The 16,136-nt window shown below is 38.4% G+C and overlaps 1 protein-coding gene across 2 annotated transcripts in view; it reads right to left on the reverse strand.

Annotated features, from left to right (window-relative positions):
• Positions 1-12,261: 12,261 nt before the first annotated feature.
• The window catches only part of TDRD15 (tudor domain containing 15), a 99,475-nt gene continuing 95,600 nt past the window's right edge, over positions 12,262-16,136 (reverse strand). For both annotated transcript variants that reach the window (XM_089327788.1, XM_070069393.2), the window contains exon 4: positions 12,262-12,431. In XM_089327788.1, coding sequence (XP_089183914.1) covers positions 12,403-12,431 — 29 coding nt within the window. In that variant the 3' untranslated portion in view covers positions 12,262-12,402. The remainder of the gene's footprint in view (positions 12,432-16,136) is intronic.

Genomic DNA, 16,136 nt, shown 5'->3' on the forward strand with positions numbered 1-16,136 from the left:
CATTGTCTTAACTGTTGAGGAAAAAAAAATGTTTTTTCATACTGTTTGTTGAACTCTCTACTTAGTATGGGGTTAATCTTTTTGCGTATAAAATTAATTGAAAATAGATCTTAGTGGGGCCAGCGCTGTGGCATAGCAGGTAAAGCTGCCACCTGCAGCACCAGCATCCCATACAGGCACTAGTTTGAGTCCTGGCTGCTCCACTTCCAATCTAGCTCACTGCTATGGCCTGGGAAAGCAGAAGATGGCCCAAGTCCTCAGGGCCCTGCACCCTCGTGGGAAACCTGGAAGAAGCTCCTGGCTCCTGGCTTCGGATCGGTGCAGCTTCAGCCGTTGTGGCCAACTGGGGAGTGAACCAGCAGCTGGAAGATCCCTCTCTCTGACTCTCCTTCTCTGTGTAACTCTGACTTTCAAATAAATAAATAAATCTTTAAAAATTAGAACTTGGTCAAAATAACAATAGGAATATGAGAGGGAAGAGGAAGGATGGGAATGCAAGAAGGGTGGAAAGAGTAAGTGTTCCTAAATTTATATTTATGAAATGCACAAAATTTGTGTCCTTTAAATAAAAGGTTTCTATGTTAAAAAAAGAAAAAGAAATTATGGAGCCTTATGTTAGAAATAAACATGAAAACACAACACTACTAAAATTACTAATGGAACTGGTAAAATTAGAAACCAGTCAACAAAATGGCAGGTGTTAATTCTTTCCATCAATACTAACCTAGAGTCAAAATAGATTAAGTCCTCAACCAAAAGATTTAGCTTGGATGAATGGATTTTTAAAGGGGAACCAACTATATTCTATCTACAAGAAACTCACCTCAGAAACAAAGACATGAACAGAAAAGTGAAGGACTCAAAAACGGTTATCAGGCAAACGGAAACCAAACGTGAACAGGAGCAGCAACACTCGGATAAAAAGACTTCACATTTAAAAATATAGAAAGAAACAAAGGACATCAATATAGGACCACGAAGAAAAATACAGCAAATACTGTTAGACCTAAAGGGGGAGATACACTCCAAAACAATAATAATGGGTGACTAGGGACCTGTCAGAGGACATTCCACCCAACAGTTACAGAAAACACATTCTTCTCATCAGCACATGTACCATTCTCTAGGATATACCATATATTAGGCCACAAATTGACTCTTACTAAATTTTAAAAGACTGAAATCACACCATTTTTATTCTTAGACCACAAAGGTATAAAACTAGTAATCAACAAGAACAAGAAAACACTCCTAACTACACAGAAATTAAACATGCTACTGAATGATCAATGGGTCACTGAAGAAATGAAAAAGTAAATCAAGAGGCTGGCATTGTGGAATAGAGGGTTAAGCTGCCACCTACAATGCTGGCATCCCATATGAGCACCGTTCCACTTCCAATCCAGCTCTCTGCTAATGTGCCTGGAAAGCAGCACAGGATTGCCCAAGTGCTTGGGCCCCTTAACTCAGGAGACCTGAAACAAGCTCTCTCTCCTTGCTTTGGCCCAGCCCAACCCCAACTGTTGCAGCCATTTAGGGAGTGAACCAGCAGATGGAAGATTTTTCTTTCTATCCCTCCCTCCCTCTGTAACTCTTTCAAATAAATACTTGAAACATAAAATAAATCAAAAACATTTTGAAATAAGTGAAAACAAAAACACAACATATCAAAACCAGTGGAATACAGCAAAAGCTGTGATAGAAGGAGGTTTGTAGCATTAAGTGCTTACATTAAAAAAAAGTCTCAAATGATCTAATGATGCATCTTGAAGACTTAGAAAAACAAAAACAAAACAAACCCAAAGTTATAAAGAGGCAAGAAATAATAAAGATCAGAGCAGAAATAAAATGAAATTGAAACTAAAAAAAAATCAAAAACATTTTGAGAAGACTAACAAAATGGACAAATATTCAGCCATACTGAAAAAGAGAAAATTCAGATAAAATTAAAAGGAAATATTACAAATGACACCAATGAAATGCAAAGGATTATAAGAAATATGGAAAATTACATGTCAATAAAGTGGACAAACTCAAAGAAATGGACAAGGTCCGAGATACATATAACCTACCAAAATCAAACCAAGAAGATATAAACAATCTGAACAACAATATTGAAGCAGTAATTAAAAGTCTTCCATCAAGGAAGAGTCCAGGACCTCATAGCATTACTACTCAGTTCTGCAAAGCATTTAAAGAGGAACTAACTCCAACACATCTCAATTATTTCAAAATATTTAACAGGATGGAACTTTGCCAAATTCTTTTTATCAAGTCAATATCACTGATATCGATACCAAAGACACAACATGAAATGAAACTACAGATCCAAGTCCCTGATGGAAAGTGGATACAGTTCAACAAAATCTAGCAAACCAAATCCAAAACTATATCAAAAAGGTCATACATCATGAAAGAGTGGAATTTATCCCAAAGATGCAAGCATGGTTCAAGATTCACAAATAAATAAATGTCATAATTCAACATCATAAAACAAAATCTATATGGTCATTTCAATAGATTCAGAGAAAGCATTTGGTAAGATTCAATATCTCTTCATGATAAAAACCACAAATTAGGTACAGAAGGAACATATTTCAAAACAAAATGGCTGTATATGACATCAACAGCTAATATCATACTGAACAGGGAAAAGCTGAAAGAATTGTCCCTCACATCTGGAACAAGACAAGGATGTCCACTTAACACTTCTTCAATATAGTACTGGAAGTATTGACAAGAACAATTAGGAAGGAGAGATAAAGTAAATCAAAACTGGTAAGAAAGAAGTCAAAATATTCATGTTCCCAGATGACATGATGTTATACAAGGAAAATTCTAAATATCTCATCAAAAAGCTGTCACAATAAACCAATTCAGTAATTTTTCAGGTTGCAGTACAAAAAAAGTAGCTTTCTATATACTAATAATGTATTTGCTGAAAGAGAAATCAAGATATAAATCCCATTTACAATAGCCACACACACAAAAAAAATCAAGTGTATAGGAATAAAGTTTACAAAAGTAGTGAAAGACCTCTATAATGAAAATTATAACCACATTCATGAATGTAATCACCAAGGACAAAGAAAAAAATAGAATAGTCCTTGCTCATAGATTGGAAGAATATGAAAATGTCCCTCTTATATAAATCAGTCTACAGATACAATGCAATCTATCAATACCAATGACATTCTTTACAGAATTAGAAAAATGAATCTTAAGATTAATATGGAATCACAAAAGACCCAGAACAGTCAAAGTGATCCTTAGAAAAAAGACAATCAAGTTTGAGGCATTACAATACCTGACTTCAAAGAAGACTACCAAGAAATAGTAATTAAAACAGCATGACGCTGATATTACTGGCATACAGATTAATGGAACAGAATACAGAGCCAAGAAATTAATCCATTTACATACATCCAACCGATTTTTTTTTTTGACAGGCAGAGTGAACAGTGAGAGAGAGAGAGAGAGAGAAAGGTCTTCCTTTTTGCCGTTGGTTCACCCTCCAATGGCCACCGCGGCCGGCGCACCGCGCTGATCCGAAGGCGGGAGCCAGGAGCCAGGTGCTTCTCCTGGTCTCCCATGGGGTGCAGGGCCCAAGGACTTGGGCCATCCTCCACTGCACTCCCGGGCCACAGCAGAGAGCTGGCCTGGAAGAGGGGCAACTGGGACAGAATCTGGCACCCCGACCGGGACTAGAACCCGGTGTGGGGGCGCCGCAAGGCGGAGGATTAGCCTAGTGAGCCGCGGCGCCAGCCCATCCAACTGATTTTTGACAAAAGTGCCTAGACTATACATTGAAGAAAGAATAGTCTCCAATAAATGACGAAGGCAAAATTAGAGATATACACATAGAAAAATGAAATTAGATCCCTCCCTCTCACCATTTACAAAAATCAACTCAAATAAAGACCTGAAACTATGAAGTTGCTGGAATAAAATGTAGAGGAAACACTTCAAGACACTGGTGTGGGTGATGAAACAAGAGCAAAACTAGCAAAACGGGGTTATATCAAAATCAGAAGTTTCTGCACATTAGAGTAATTAAACATCCAACCAAATGTGGAAAGTTAGTTGAAAGGTATGTATCTGAAAAAGGATTAATATCCAGAATGTATCAGTAACTCATAAAATTCAACAATCAAAAAAACAACCTGTCAAGAAGTTGGCAAAAGCCCGTTTCTTCCTTGGCACTACTTATGGAGGTGGCAACCTTACAGTCAGTATATGGCTTCCCTCAGAACGCTGGTGAGCCCAAGACTTAAAAAAAAAAAAAAAAAAAAAAAAAAAAAAAAGGACCTGCGCCAGTCTGATATGCCAAGATTACGCATAACTAGCAGAAACCCAGAGGTATTGAAAACATAGTGAGGAAATGATTCAAGGGTGTAATGTTGATGTCCAACATTGGTTACAGGAACGAGAAAACAAAGCACATGCTGCTCAGTGGCCTCCGGAAGTTCACAGTCCACAATGTCAAGGAGTTTGAGGTATTTCTGATGTACAACAAATCCTACTATGTGGGGACTGCACACAATGTTTCCTCCAAAAAGCCATCGTGGAAAGAGCAGTCCAACTGGCCGTGAGGGTCACTAACCTCAATGCAAGGTTGCACAGCACAGAAAATGGATAGCTCAGGTACACATTTTGTGTTATAAAACCTTGAAAACTCAAAAAATATATAGGTAAAAGGGGCCAGTGTAGTGGCATAGGAGGGTAAGCTAACACCTGCTGTTCCATCAACCCATATAGGTACCTGTTCAAGTCCCAGCTGTTCCACTTCTGATCCAGCTCCCTGCTAATGGCCTGGGAAAAGCAATGAAGACTCTGCCACCCAAGTGGGAGACCTGGAAGAAACTCTTGGCTGGTGGGTTTGACCTGGCCTTTAAGGTCTTCTAGGGAATGAACCAGTGGATGAAAGTTTGCTCTCATGCTGTCTCTCCCTCCCTCTGTGTAACTCTTTCAAATAAATCTTTTTTGTGTGTCGGGGGGTGGGGGGGGGACCTGTGGCCACTCACACCAGACCCTCATTTTATTTTTATTAAATTTAAGAAATATGAATTTCATGCATTTTATACATAGTGATGTTTCCCATGATACCCTCTCTCCAGCCAATGCTCCCACCCTTCCTCCTCTCACCCATTCCCACTCTTAATTTGTACAATGATCTATTTTCAATATGCTTTATACTCATAAGATTAACCTTATAGTAAGTAAACAGTTCAACAAATTATATGAAGGAAAAAAAAAAAACACTATTCTTCAACAGCAGAGACAAGGTCTGTGAACAATCATCACATCTCAAAATGTCAATTTCTCTCCTACACATTGCATCTTCTCTGTGGATGGGATGGACTGGCAGGGCAGATTGGACCCTTGGTGCCCCTTGATTGTGGGAGCCTTATGTGCTGGGACTGTGGAAACACTGGCTGCATGGGAGTTAACAAGGTATGGCTTTGTCTCTGAGCATTCGCTGTGGGCAGCTCCACATGTGTAGTGCTCACTGATTTCCTGGGGTAGGTCACTGCTGTGGGATCTGTACTCACACTGAGAACTGCATGGATCCTTTGTGTGGTCCTTGTGGCAGTGTGAAAGAACATTGCACCCACTGGGGCTAGCCCCTGGGCACTGGTCATCTTGGTGGGGGGGAGGGGAGGAGAGGATGAGAATATGGCAAGAAAACTGATCAAACCCTCCCCTCTGCTAAAAATAAGAGGAATTCTACCACACCCAAATTGGCTGTCACTGTGGATACTCTCCTCACCCTGAACAGAGCTCCCTGGCCACACCAAGTATACCTCTGGGTATTCACTCAAAGAGAAGACACTCCACTAAGCAACAGAGGAACAGTCCAAAGATAAAAGCCATCAGAGAAAACAGCAACAAAAGTAAAAACAAACAGAAAAATTCAAAGAACAAGGAAGACAGCATCATGCCCTCAAAGGAACATCACAACAACACTTCAATACTAGAACGTAAAGATGAAGAGAACGATGAAATGCCAGAAATGAAATTTAAAAAATGAATCACAGAATTACTCAGAATAAGCAGCAAATCCATGAATTAAGGAAATTCATACATGACAGGAATGAAAATTTTTCCCACAAAATTGAGATTTTAAAGAGAAATCAAAATGAAATATTAGAAATGAAGAATTTAATAGATCAAATTTAAAAATATGCTAGAAAGCCTTAACAACAGATTTGGCAAGGCAGAAGAAAGAAGATCTAACTTAGAAGAAAAATATCTGGAAATTTTACAGTCAGGCCAACAAAAAAAAAAGAAGAAATTAGAAAAATTAAAAACAGTGTTGGAGATTTATGGAATACTATCAAATGACCCAACATATGGGTCTAAGGGGTTCCTGAAGGCATAGAAAAAGACAATGGATTAGAATGCCTTTTAATGAAATAATTACAGAAAACTTCCTCAATTTATAACTCATAACAGACCTTACTGAAAAAGATCTTCACCACAACACATTGTATTCAAATTTTCCACAGAAAACCATAAGGAAAAGATTCTAAAATGTACACAAGAGAAACACCAGGTTACTTTCAGAGGATCTCCAAATAGACTCATGGTAGACATCTCATCAGAAACCCTACAGGCTAAGAGAGAAGGGCAAGACATAGTCCGAGTGTTAAGAGAATAAAGACTGACAACACCGAATACTGTACCCTGCAAAGCTGATTATGAATAAAGGTGATACAAAGAACTTCCGTAACAGAAATTGAAAGAATTTGTCACCACCTGTCCAGCCTAAAAAAGATGCTTAAGGATGTGCTACACTAAGAAACAGTCATCTCTATGAAAGACGCGAAGCCTTAAAATCTACCAGTAAAAAATACAAAGGAAATCCAAAGTAAGCAATGGGAATTTTATAGGAAAATGGTAGGGCTGAGTCATTACCTATCCATCAACGCTGAATGAAATGGACTCAACTCTCCAGTTAAAGATACAGACTGGCTGAATGATTTAAAAAACAAGACCCATCTATTATTTGCTGCTTACAAAAAACATATCTCAGCAACAAAGATATCTGCATCCTGAAAGTAAAAGGAGGGGCTGGCGCCGTGGCACAGCAGGTAAAGCCACCGCCTGCAGTGCTGGCATCCCACATGGGTGCTGGTTCGAGTCCTGGCTGCTCTACTTCCAATCCAGCTCTCTGCTATGTCCTAGGAAAGTAGTGGAAGATGGCCCAAATGCTTGGGCCCCCGCACCTATGTGGGAGACCTGGAAGAAGCTCCTGGCTCCTGGCTTCAGATAGGCACAGCCTTGGCTGCTTGCAGCCAACTGGGGAGTGAACCAACAGATAGAAGACCCCTCTCTCTGCCTCTTCTCTCCTCTCTGTGCAACTCTTTCAAATAAATAAATAAATAATCTTTAAAAAAAAAAAAAAAAAAGTCCAGGGCCAGATGGCTTCACTGATGAATTCTACCATACATTTAAAGAAGAAGTAACTCCAATTCTTCTCAAGGTATTCAAAACAATTGAAACGAGGGAATCCTCCCAAATTCCTTCAATGAAGTCTCAATCATCTTAATTCCTAAAGCAGAAAAAATAAAAGAGAAAGAGAATAATAGATCAATTTCTGATGAACAGATGCAAAAATCCTCAATAAAATACTAACTAATCAAATCCAACAACACATCAGGAAGATGATTCACCTGAACAAAGTAGGATTTATCCCTAGTATACAGGGATGGATCAACATTCAAAAATGAATAAATGTGATACATCACATTAACAAGCTGCAAAACAAAAACATCATTATCTCAATAGTGCAGAGAAAGCATTTGATAAAATACAATATATTTTCATGATGAAGACCTTAAGCAAATGGGGTATAGAAGGAACATTCCTAAGTACAATCAAAGCAATTTATGGCAAACCCACAGCCAGCATCTTATTGAATTGGGAAAAGTTGGAAGCATTCCCAGTAAGATTCAGAACTAGACAAGTATGCCCACTCTCACCATCGCTACTCAACATAGTTCTGGAAGTTTTAGCCAGAGCCATTAGGCAAGGAAAAAAATCAAAGGGATACAGATTGGGAAGGAGGAAGTCAAGCTGTCCCTATTTGAAGATGCATGATTCTATACATAGGAGAGCCAAAAGACTCCACTAAGAAACTATTGAACTCATAAAAGAGTTTGGTAAAGTGGCAGAATATAAGATCAACACAAAAAATCAATAGCCTTTGTATACACAGACAATGCTGTGGCAGAGAAATAACTTCTAAGATCAATCCCATTTCAATAGCTACAAAAAATAAACGAATACTTCATAATAAATTTAACCAAGGACAAAGGTCTCTACAATGAAAATTACAAAACATTAAAGAAAAAAAGATGACACAAAAAATGGGGAAAAATCTTCCATCTTCATGGATTCAAAGAATCATTATCATCGAAACATCCATACTACTGAAAGCAATTTACAGATCCAATGTGATCCCAATCAAAATACAATGTATGGAAAGTTATTCAACTTCATTAGTTATTAGACAAATGCAAACTAAAACCAAATTGATATACAAATAACTATTGATCAGAATAAGACAAAAAGTGACATAAAACCAAGTGTTGGTAAAGGTGTACTAGAATTCTTACATAATTACTGTAAATATAAACTGGGTCTAACCACTTTAGAAAACTATTGGAAATAATTATGGATCTATTGAAACTGGATACATACATGCCCTATGTGCCAATTTCTGAATTATATTCTAAATTGCATATAAGCATCTAGAGTAATATATGTCAATGTTCCAAAGAACAGTACTCTATAAAGCCATAAAGCAAAAACAACCCAAATACCCCTCAATGAGAAAACAGAAAAGGAGTCACATATTCACACCACAAAATGCGATACAGCAAGAGAATTAACAAGCTGCAGCCTTTCACCATGTAGAGAAAACTCAGACATAAAGTGAAAGGTAATAAAGATTTTAAAATGTACAGAAATGTACTCATTGTAAGGTAAGGTCAATGACAACCAAAAACTGAACTATAATGGTAACACCGTTCAGAAGATAAAAACATGAAGAGAAAAGGGGAAGTAATTGTCATGGAAAGCACAATGGGGCCGGCGCCGTGGCTCACTAGGCTAATCCTCCACCTGCGGTGCCGACACCCCGGGTTCTAGTCCCAGTTGGGGCACTGGATTCTGTCCCGGTTGCTCCCCTTCCAGTCCAGCTCTCTGCTGTGGCCCAGGAGTGCAGTGGAGGATGGCCCAGGTCCTTGGGCCCTGCACAACATGGGAGACCAGGAGGAAGCACCTGACTCCTGGCTTCGGATCGGTGTACTGCGCCGGCCACAACATGCTGGCTGTAGCGGCCACTTGTGGGGTGAACCAACAGAAAAAGGAAGACTTTTCTAACTGCCTGTCAAAAAAAAAAAAAAAAAAAAAAAAAAAAAAAAAAAAAAAAAGCACAATGGTTAATTTTGAGGAATGTAAGAGTTGAATCCTTAGAAGAAATTATTCTGAGGGACTGGTTTGGTGATTATTAGGGTGTGTTCACACTCACTCACTCACTGACTGTACTTCTCAGTGTATGCTATAATTTTTAAAACTTTCAATAATTAAATTTCAGCTGAATTAAGACTGATGCAAAATGCAACAGTAAAATCTTGAAAAACATTGTTCAAAGAGGGGATGGGGGGAATAAAATCCATGTGTGAGGGAAATTTATCACTCCTGTAAACCCAGAGTCACAGAAAGAACACAGACATGATTACTTACATGCAGGGGTAAAGCCACGCCAGGACTTTTGCCATAAAAATACCCATAAACTGGGTGAGAAACGGGGGATTAACATCTCACAAGATGCAATATGTAGAAGTTAGAAATAACAAATTGATAGAAAAGATTCAGATTCAATAAACACAAAAAGTTGCTCAAATTCTCAAGTAATCAGAAAACTCAAAAAAACAAATCATCTAAAACCCATTATACAGGAAAGCATATTTAAAATTTTGTAAAACCTACCAATGGTGTTATATGAAAAATGTATTAACATAAATTGCTCTAAACATTTCAGTTATTTTTGAAAGCAATATTGCAACAGCTATTAAAATTTAAAATGCATTCTTTTAGCCAGAAATTTCACTGATCAAAAGCTATGCTGGGGGGCCGACGCTGTGGCTCACTAGGTTAATCCTCCGCCTGCAGCTCCAGCATTCCATACAGGCGCCGAGTTCTAGTCCCAGTTGCTCTTCTTCCAGTCCAGTCTCTGCTGTGGCCCGGAAAGGCAGTGGAGGATGGCCCAAGTGCCTGGGCCCCTCTCCTACACCCCCATGGGAGACCAGGAAGAAGCACCTGGCTCATGGCTTCAGATCAGTGCAGCACCAGCCGTAGTGGCCATTTGGGAAGTGAACCAATGGAAGGAAGACCTTTCTGTCTTTCTCCCTGTCTATAACTCTACTGGTCAACTAAAATAAATAAATAAATAAATAAATAAAGCTATTCTGGAGAAAGTTACCCCACATATGGATATACATGCATAGATGTGTATTGAGGCAATATTCAAGGAAATTAAAAAAAAAAGAGGAAGATCTATCAGAATAATCATGAACCAAAATGAAAATACACCCACAGTTTTAAATAGGAAGCATGCATTTAAAGGAAGAAATAGAATTACATTATTTATCTTAGATTTTCAAGTGGCATGCTGAATTATAAAAGCAAAATTAGAAATCATATGATCTTATTTTCTAAAACAATTATATTCAAGTTTATAGAAGTATATTCACTCATGCAATGAATTTCATGCACATGGAGAAAATCTATGATCTAATTACAAACTGTCTTAGGGCAGGAATGGCAGAATTATATGAACAAAAAAAGGAAGAGGAAAGAGGATCTAAGAAAAGAGGAAAAGAAAGTAGAAGATGAAAGCCACATTTAAGAATGATCGGCATCATCAAATTTACTATGTTAAATTATATGTAATGTATATGTATACTAACACAAATCCTCAAAAACAATGCTACTCTTCCCTTAGATTCCTGAAATGTCTTTTTACTTAAAATGCTTTAAAAATTCTAGAGAAAACAGTCTTGGAAAGAAAAAATGAAATAAAATTAAAAAGAATTTTTAACACAGGACTGGATGCCACTAGATGTCAGTAAAACTCCCCAAAATTATAGTAATATTTTTATTAACTGCTGGGCGAATATGCTCTTTTACCTCCTGATTTACTGACTTGTATGAAATTCAAATTGGAGCTATAAGTTACTGAGAGAGTTTGAATAAAGTTCCTCAAAAGACAACAATCTAATTAATAGGTTAATATTGGTACATATTCCTGATTTACTAATATTACAGCATTTTAACATGTCTTAAACTCATAAGCATGTAATCTAAAATATGAGTGTAATATTCAGGTAATCAATACTTATTTTGTATCTACTGTGTGTAAAATACAGAGGCAAATTATAAGAATCATAATGTTTATTGAATTCTTAATCAGGAGAACAAAGTTCAACTCAAATGAAATGCTACAACAAACCAGTTCTAATTAATATGTACTGGCACATCTAGAACTCAAATTGAGCCAACAATCAGTGCTCCAGAACAAAAATGCAAGCAAGTCACCAGGCAGCTAAAATTTGCATCACAAACTTTTTTACTGCAATTTACTTTTACACATTATCATGGTTTGTTCTTTATTCTTACTGTACCAACACATATATTGCCTTGCTATAATTAATAGTTTCATGCTATTCAGTTGTTCCAGTTACTACTTCAAAGTTTAGTACATAAAACTACTATTTAAGGAAATCTATGGATCCTGGAACCTGGGAATTTGGACTTGGCTTGTCTCTGCACAATGCTCATGGACCCTCTCAGTAAGAATGACTCAACTCACAGGTGTCCGAAACTGCTGACAGTGGACTTTATACTCAAGCCTCCCCCAGAAAACCTGGGTTTCTCACAGCTGGCCTGTATCAGATACCTGAATTTCTCAAACAATTGTCTATAAAGTACTAGGTGCAAGTGTTTAGAAAATAAGGTAAAAGATGCACCTCCTTTTTATGAACCACCCTTATAAGGTCACATGTCATCTCCTTTACCATACGCTACTGGTAAAGTAGTCACAAGTCTTTCCACATCCAAGGGAAGAAAAATCATTCTATACCATTTGATGGGAAGTGACAACATCACATTGGATAAGAACATGTGAGATGGGAATTATTATTGTGACAATCTTTGGAGAACACGATCTAACAGCACTCTGATCACAGTTCACATCCTTCTCATATGTAGAATGTACTATATGCTTTGTCAAGACTTCAAAAGTCCCATTCCATCATGACATCAGGGCCAGGTCTTGCATCCAATCATCTAAATAAAGACCCGGTGTAGATCAGAGTCCCCAGAACTGGCTCCTCAAGTGTATCTCCTCTTGATCTGAAGACCTATGAAGAAAAGTGCAAGTTAGCCCACACACATCCAACATGCAACTCTGGGACACAGCCTAACGTCCATAGACACTCTCATTTAAGAAGAGCAGCATATACAGGAGGAAATCACAGGCCCGGAGCAATCTATTCCCTGTGTCACATCCTGGAAACTGTTCTTCTTGGCTCTTGGCTACACTGCTCTAAGCTTTTGATTTCATTTTCCAAACTATCCTCCACTTAACACATTTGCACAGAAGTAATAGGTTCAGACCCTTTTAGCATTAGTCCTCCACAGATCTAAATGTCTCTCTTCTTTGTTACTATTTATTTTTAATGAAAAAAATACAATTCCCTTAAAAAGTTCTGTGGGCTTCCTGTAAACCAATTTACAATCCACACAATGAGATAAAGCTCTCTCAGACACAGACCTCTGAAACAGTCCTCCTTCATGACAGTCTCATCCTTAAGAGTTGCAACCATGCTCTAAATATTTTTAGAAAACTTCTAAATTATTTTCTGTTTTATTTAAGAGTCAGAGATTTACCATCCCCTGGATCACTGCCCAAACTCCTACAATAGCTGAGCTGGGCCAACCTGAAGCCAGGAAGTCAATCCGTGTCTCCCAAGGGGGTGGCAGGGATACAACCACTTGAGCCATCACCTGCTGCCTCTCACTGGTCACCTTGGTAGAAATACTGGAATACAATGTGAGTCTAGCACTCAAACCCAGGCACTTCAGTATGGGATGCTGGTGTCCCAAGTGATGTCTTAACTACTGCACCAAATGCAAGCCCAGGATCCTTATTTATTTAAAAGCCTGAACAATCATGGAAGGATTTGTTGCTTTTGTTTTCAAAACAAAGGGTTTCACAGTTAAACCCTGATTTTATTTTTACCTCTAGATTTTTCCTGCAAACAACATGGAATTAACCTTGCCTTGGGGCCCTTTAAAATGATGACATTTTGCAATATGTAGAAACAAAAGAATGAGAAACAATTTTATTTCTGAATCCACCAAGTTCTGGCTCCTACATATTCTGTGATTTTTTTTCTTATAATCTAAACAATGCAAAATTTTGTTTCATTATCTCTAGTCATATCTTTTAAAAAGCAGTCAATCTATCACCATGTTGCTTGGAAATTTCTTTAATCTTATTCCTCAGTTCACTAGATACATCTTTAATTTTACATTATTATGGCACTGGCAATTATTTTCCTCCAGCTTCCAACAATTTCCTCAACTTTTCTGAAGCTCTCACTGATAGCCTTCTTAATACCCGACAGGTTTCCTCATTTTAAAGCCCTTCCAGTGCCATCTAAAATCTATAATTCTCATTTTAGTATCCAACTCTGTTCCAGTTATTTCGACACAGCAACCTATTTAGAAACTAGTACTGTAATGCACATAAATTATGTGAGGCAGAATCTCTGATAGGATACAGCAGGGTAGATTTTTCTCAACTACAATGTCTGAGCCTTACTTAGGGAGACTCCAGTGCTCACAGCCTGGATTAATGGGAAATTGTCTAAACATAGTCTTTCCAAGCAGCTTGGGTTTCCTTCCGACATAGGAGTTCAGAACTAAGCCAAGTTCTCCAGTGAGTAAGCCAGAGGTGCACAGCCTTGTCTGCTCCTCCCTCAGAAGCCACACACCCTTGTAACAACAAATAAACTGGTGGAAGCCAAACTGCTATTGAAGTGCTATTGTAAACATAAATAACAGAAAGAACTAATAACTGGAACATTTATATTTTATCTTCACTACCTCTCAAACTTTGTAAGAATACCATTTTTAAAGCCATTATAAAAGATAAAATCCAAAAAGGCAAAGAAGAATGGCAATGGAAAAGACAGCAGATTAGTTAATGCCTATTCCAATGATCTGATAAACAATTTTGCTGGAATATGAATGTACTTGCTCTTATTCATAATTGGAGGTTGGTCTGTACCCCTACCAAATTTCCCTTCCTCTATCTCTTCCTTCTTCCTCTCCTAGGAAGGTAAGGATGTTAGTTCCACTGCTTTGAACATTGAATCTTCACACAGGATGAGATATGGTCATCTGAATCTTAAATAGCACTTTCAAGGGCATACCAAATAATACAATTTTATCTTTATGAAGTAAAAGGTACATGTATGAACTTTAAAACAAATCCAGGATTCATTGATATTCTGAGAACAGAAATAAAACCAATGACCCCGGCCCAACCCCAAACTGTCTAGGCAATCACCTCCCCACTACTTGGTATAAGATAGGAGGCCGATTCTCTAGATTAGCAGTTTTCACACTGTGGTCTGGTTATGGGTCCCTGACTCCTCTAGGAGCTCTGGGAAGTAAAAGGTATTTTCATAATAATGATGTTATTGCCTCTTCCTCTGTCACTCTTTCAAGAGTGTAGTGCAGTTTTCAGGAGCTACAAGATTAAGATGTAAGAAAAGACCAAAGCTGCAGAAGCATATATGGCAACCTAGATATCTTTCAACAAGCCAGACATTAAGGGCTTTATAAAATGTAAAACAATCACATTCTTCTCACTAGTTTTGTTATATAATTGCTTTTTATAGCTTTGCTTTCTGTTAATCATGTTAAAATATAGCCAGGTCATGACTGTTATTTTACAATATATTAATAAGTACTTTAAGCCCCTAGTTTATTCTTCTAACAGTAATTTTTGATAGATGTAACCCACATAAATAAAAGCTCTTTGGGATCTACAATGAATTTTGAGATTTAAAGGGAATGTGAGACCAAAAATTTGGAGTCCACTGCCCTAGAGACACTACACAATATGACAGGCTTCTAATTTAGTGATGACAACCACAAATAAGGATAGGGCAATGCATTGCACAAGACTGAAAACAAAATGCTATTCTACATACACTGAACAGTCAGTTTCAACTTGTTTCCTAATTCAGCTGACTGGCAGTCTGATTTGTATCCAACAAGCAGGAAATGAGAGGGTTGGGAGCTGGAGAAACAAAGTAGTCAAAGAAGCACAGTCTAAGAAATGTTCTGTCCCTGTTAGAACATGCTTCAGCCTATAAACATAGAAGTTCAAATGATCTTTATAGTCCCTTCAATAATCAGTATTGGCTTCCAAAATGGGGTAGCAGGAGGGAGCTTACTGCTCCAGTCTAGGAGAAGCTAGTTTAAAAGAAAGTGGAGAGAGTACAGGAAGAGTTAGGGAGATAAGGGCAGAGAAAACAGTATGGAAATTAGAGGGACACAGTGGACCAACATGGAGGGTGTGGATGCCCACAGCTCAGGACTCATTAGTCAAGAGCCTCCACATCAGTGCTGGAGAGTGAGCTGAGACCAGAGCACAGCAGCTCAAGTCACTGGCAATAAAGGTGCAGGAAGACCCTAAGGGAAACCCAGATTGGAACCCCATGGGGGATAGTGCACCTGCCAAACCAGAGGAGAAGAAAAAAAAGTAGGGACATGTTTCTCTCTCTCCCATCACTTTACAATGGCATCCTGTAACAAACTGATAGAGCGGGCACCACTTTGGACATATCGTGTCCTTACCCAGCAACCAGCTGAGTGGAGACTCCTGACTCGTGGGGGAACTAACAGGGGCCTGGGTGATCATGACTGGGGAGGCTTCTGTGCTGGGACTGCACAGGCTATATGAGAGCACTCAGTGTGGTAGGGACTTTGGGCAGCCGCTGTGGGAGAATCCACATGCACAGGGCTTCCTGGATACCTGGTGAGGGGCA

Source organism: Oryctolagus cuniculus, chromosome 2 (genome assembly GCF_051225735.1).
Source record: "Oryctolagus cuniculus isolate XC-2025 breed Fujian yellow rabbit chromosome 2, ASM5122573v1, whole genome shotgun sequence".
Taxonomy (NCBI): Eukaryota; Metazoa; Chordata; class Mammalia; order Lagomorpha; family Leporidae; genus Oryctolagus; species Oryctolagus cuniculus.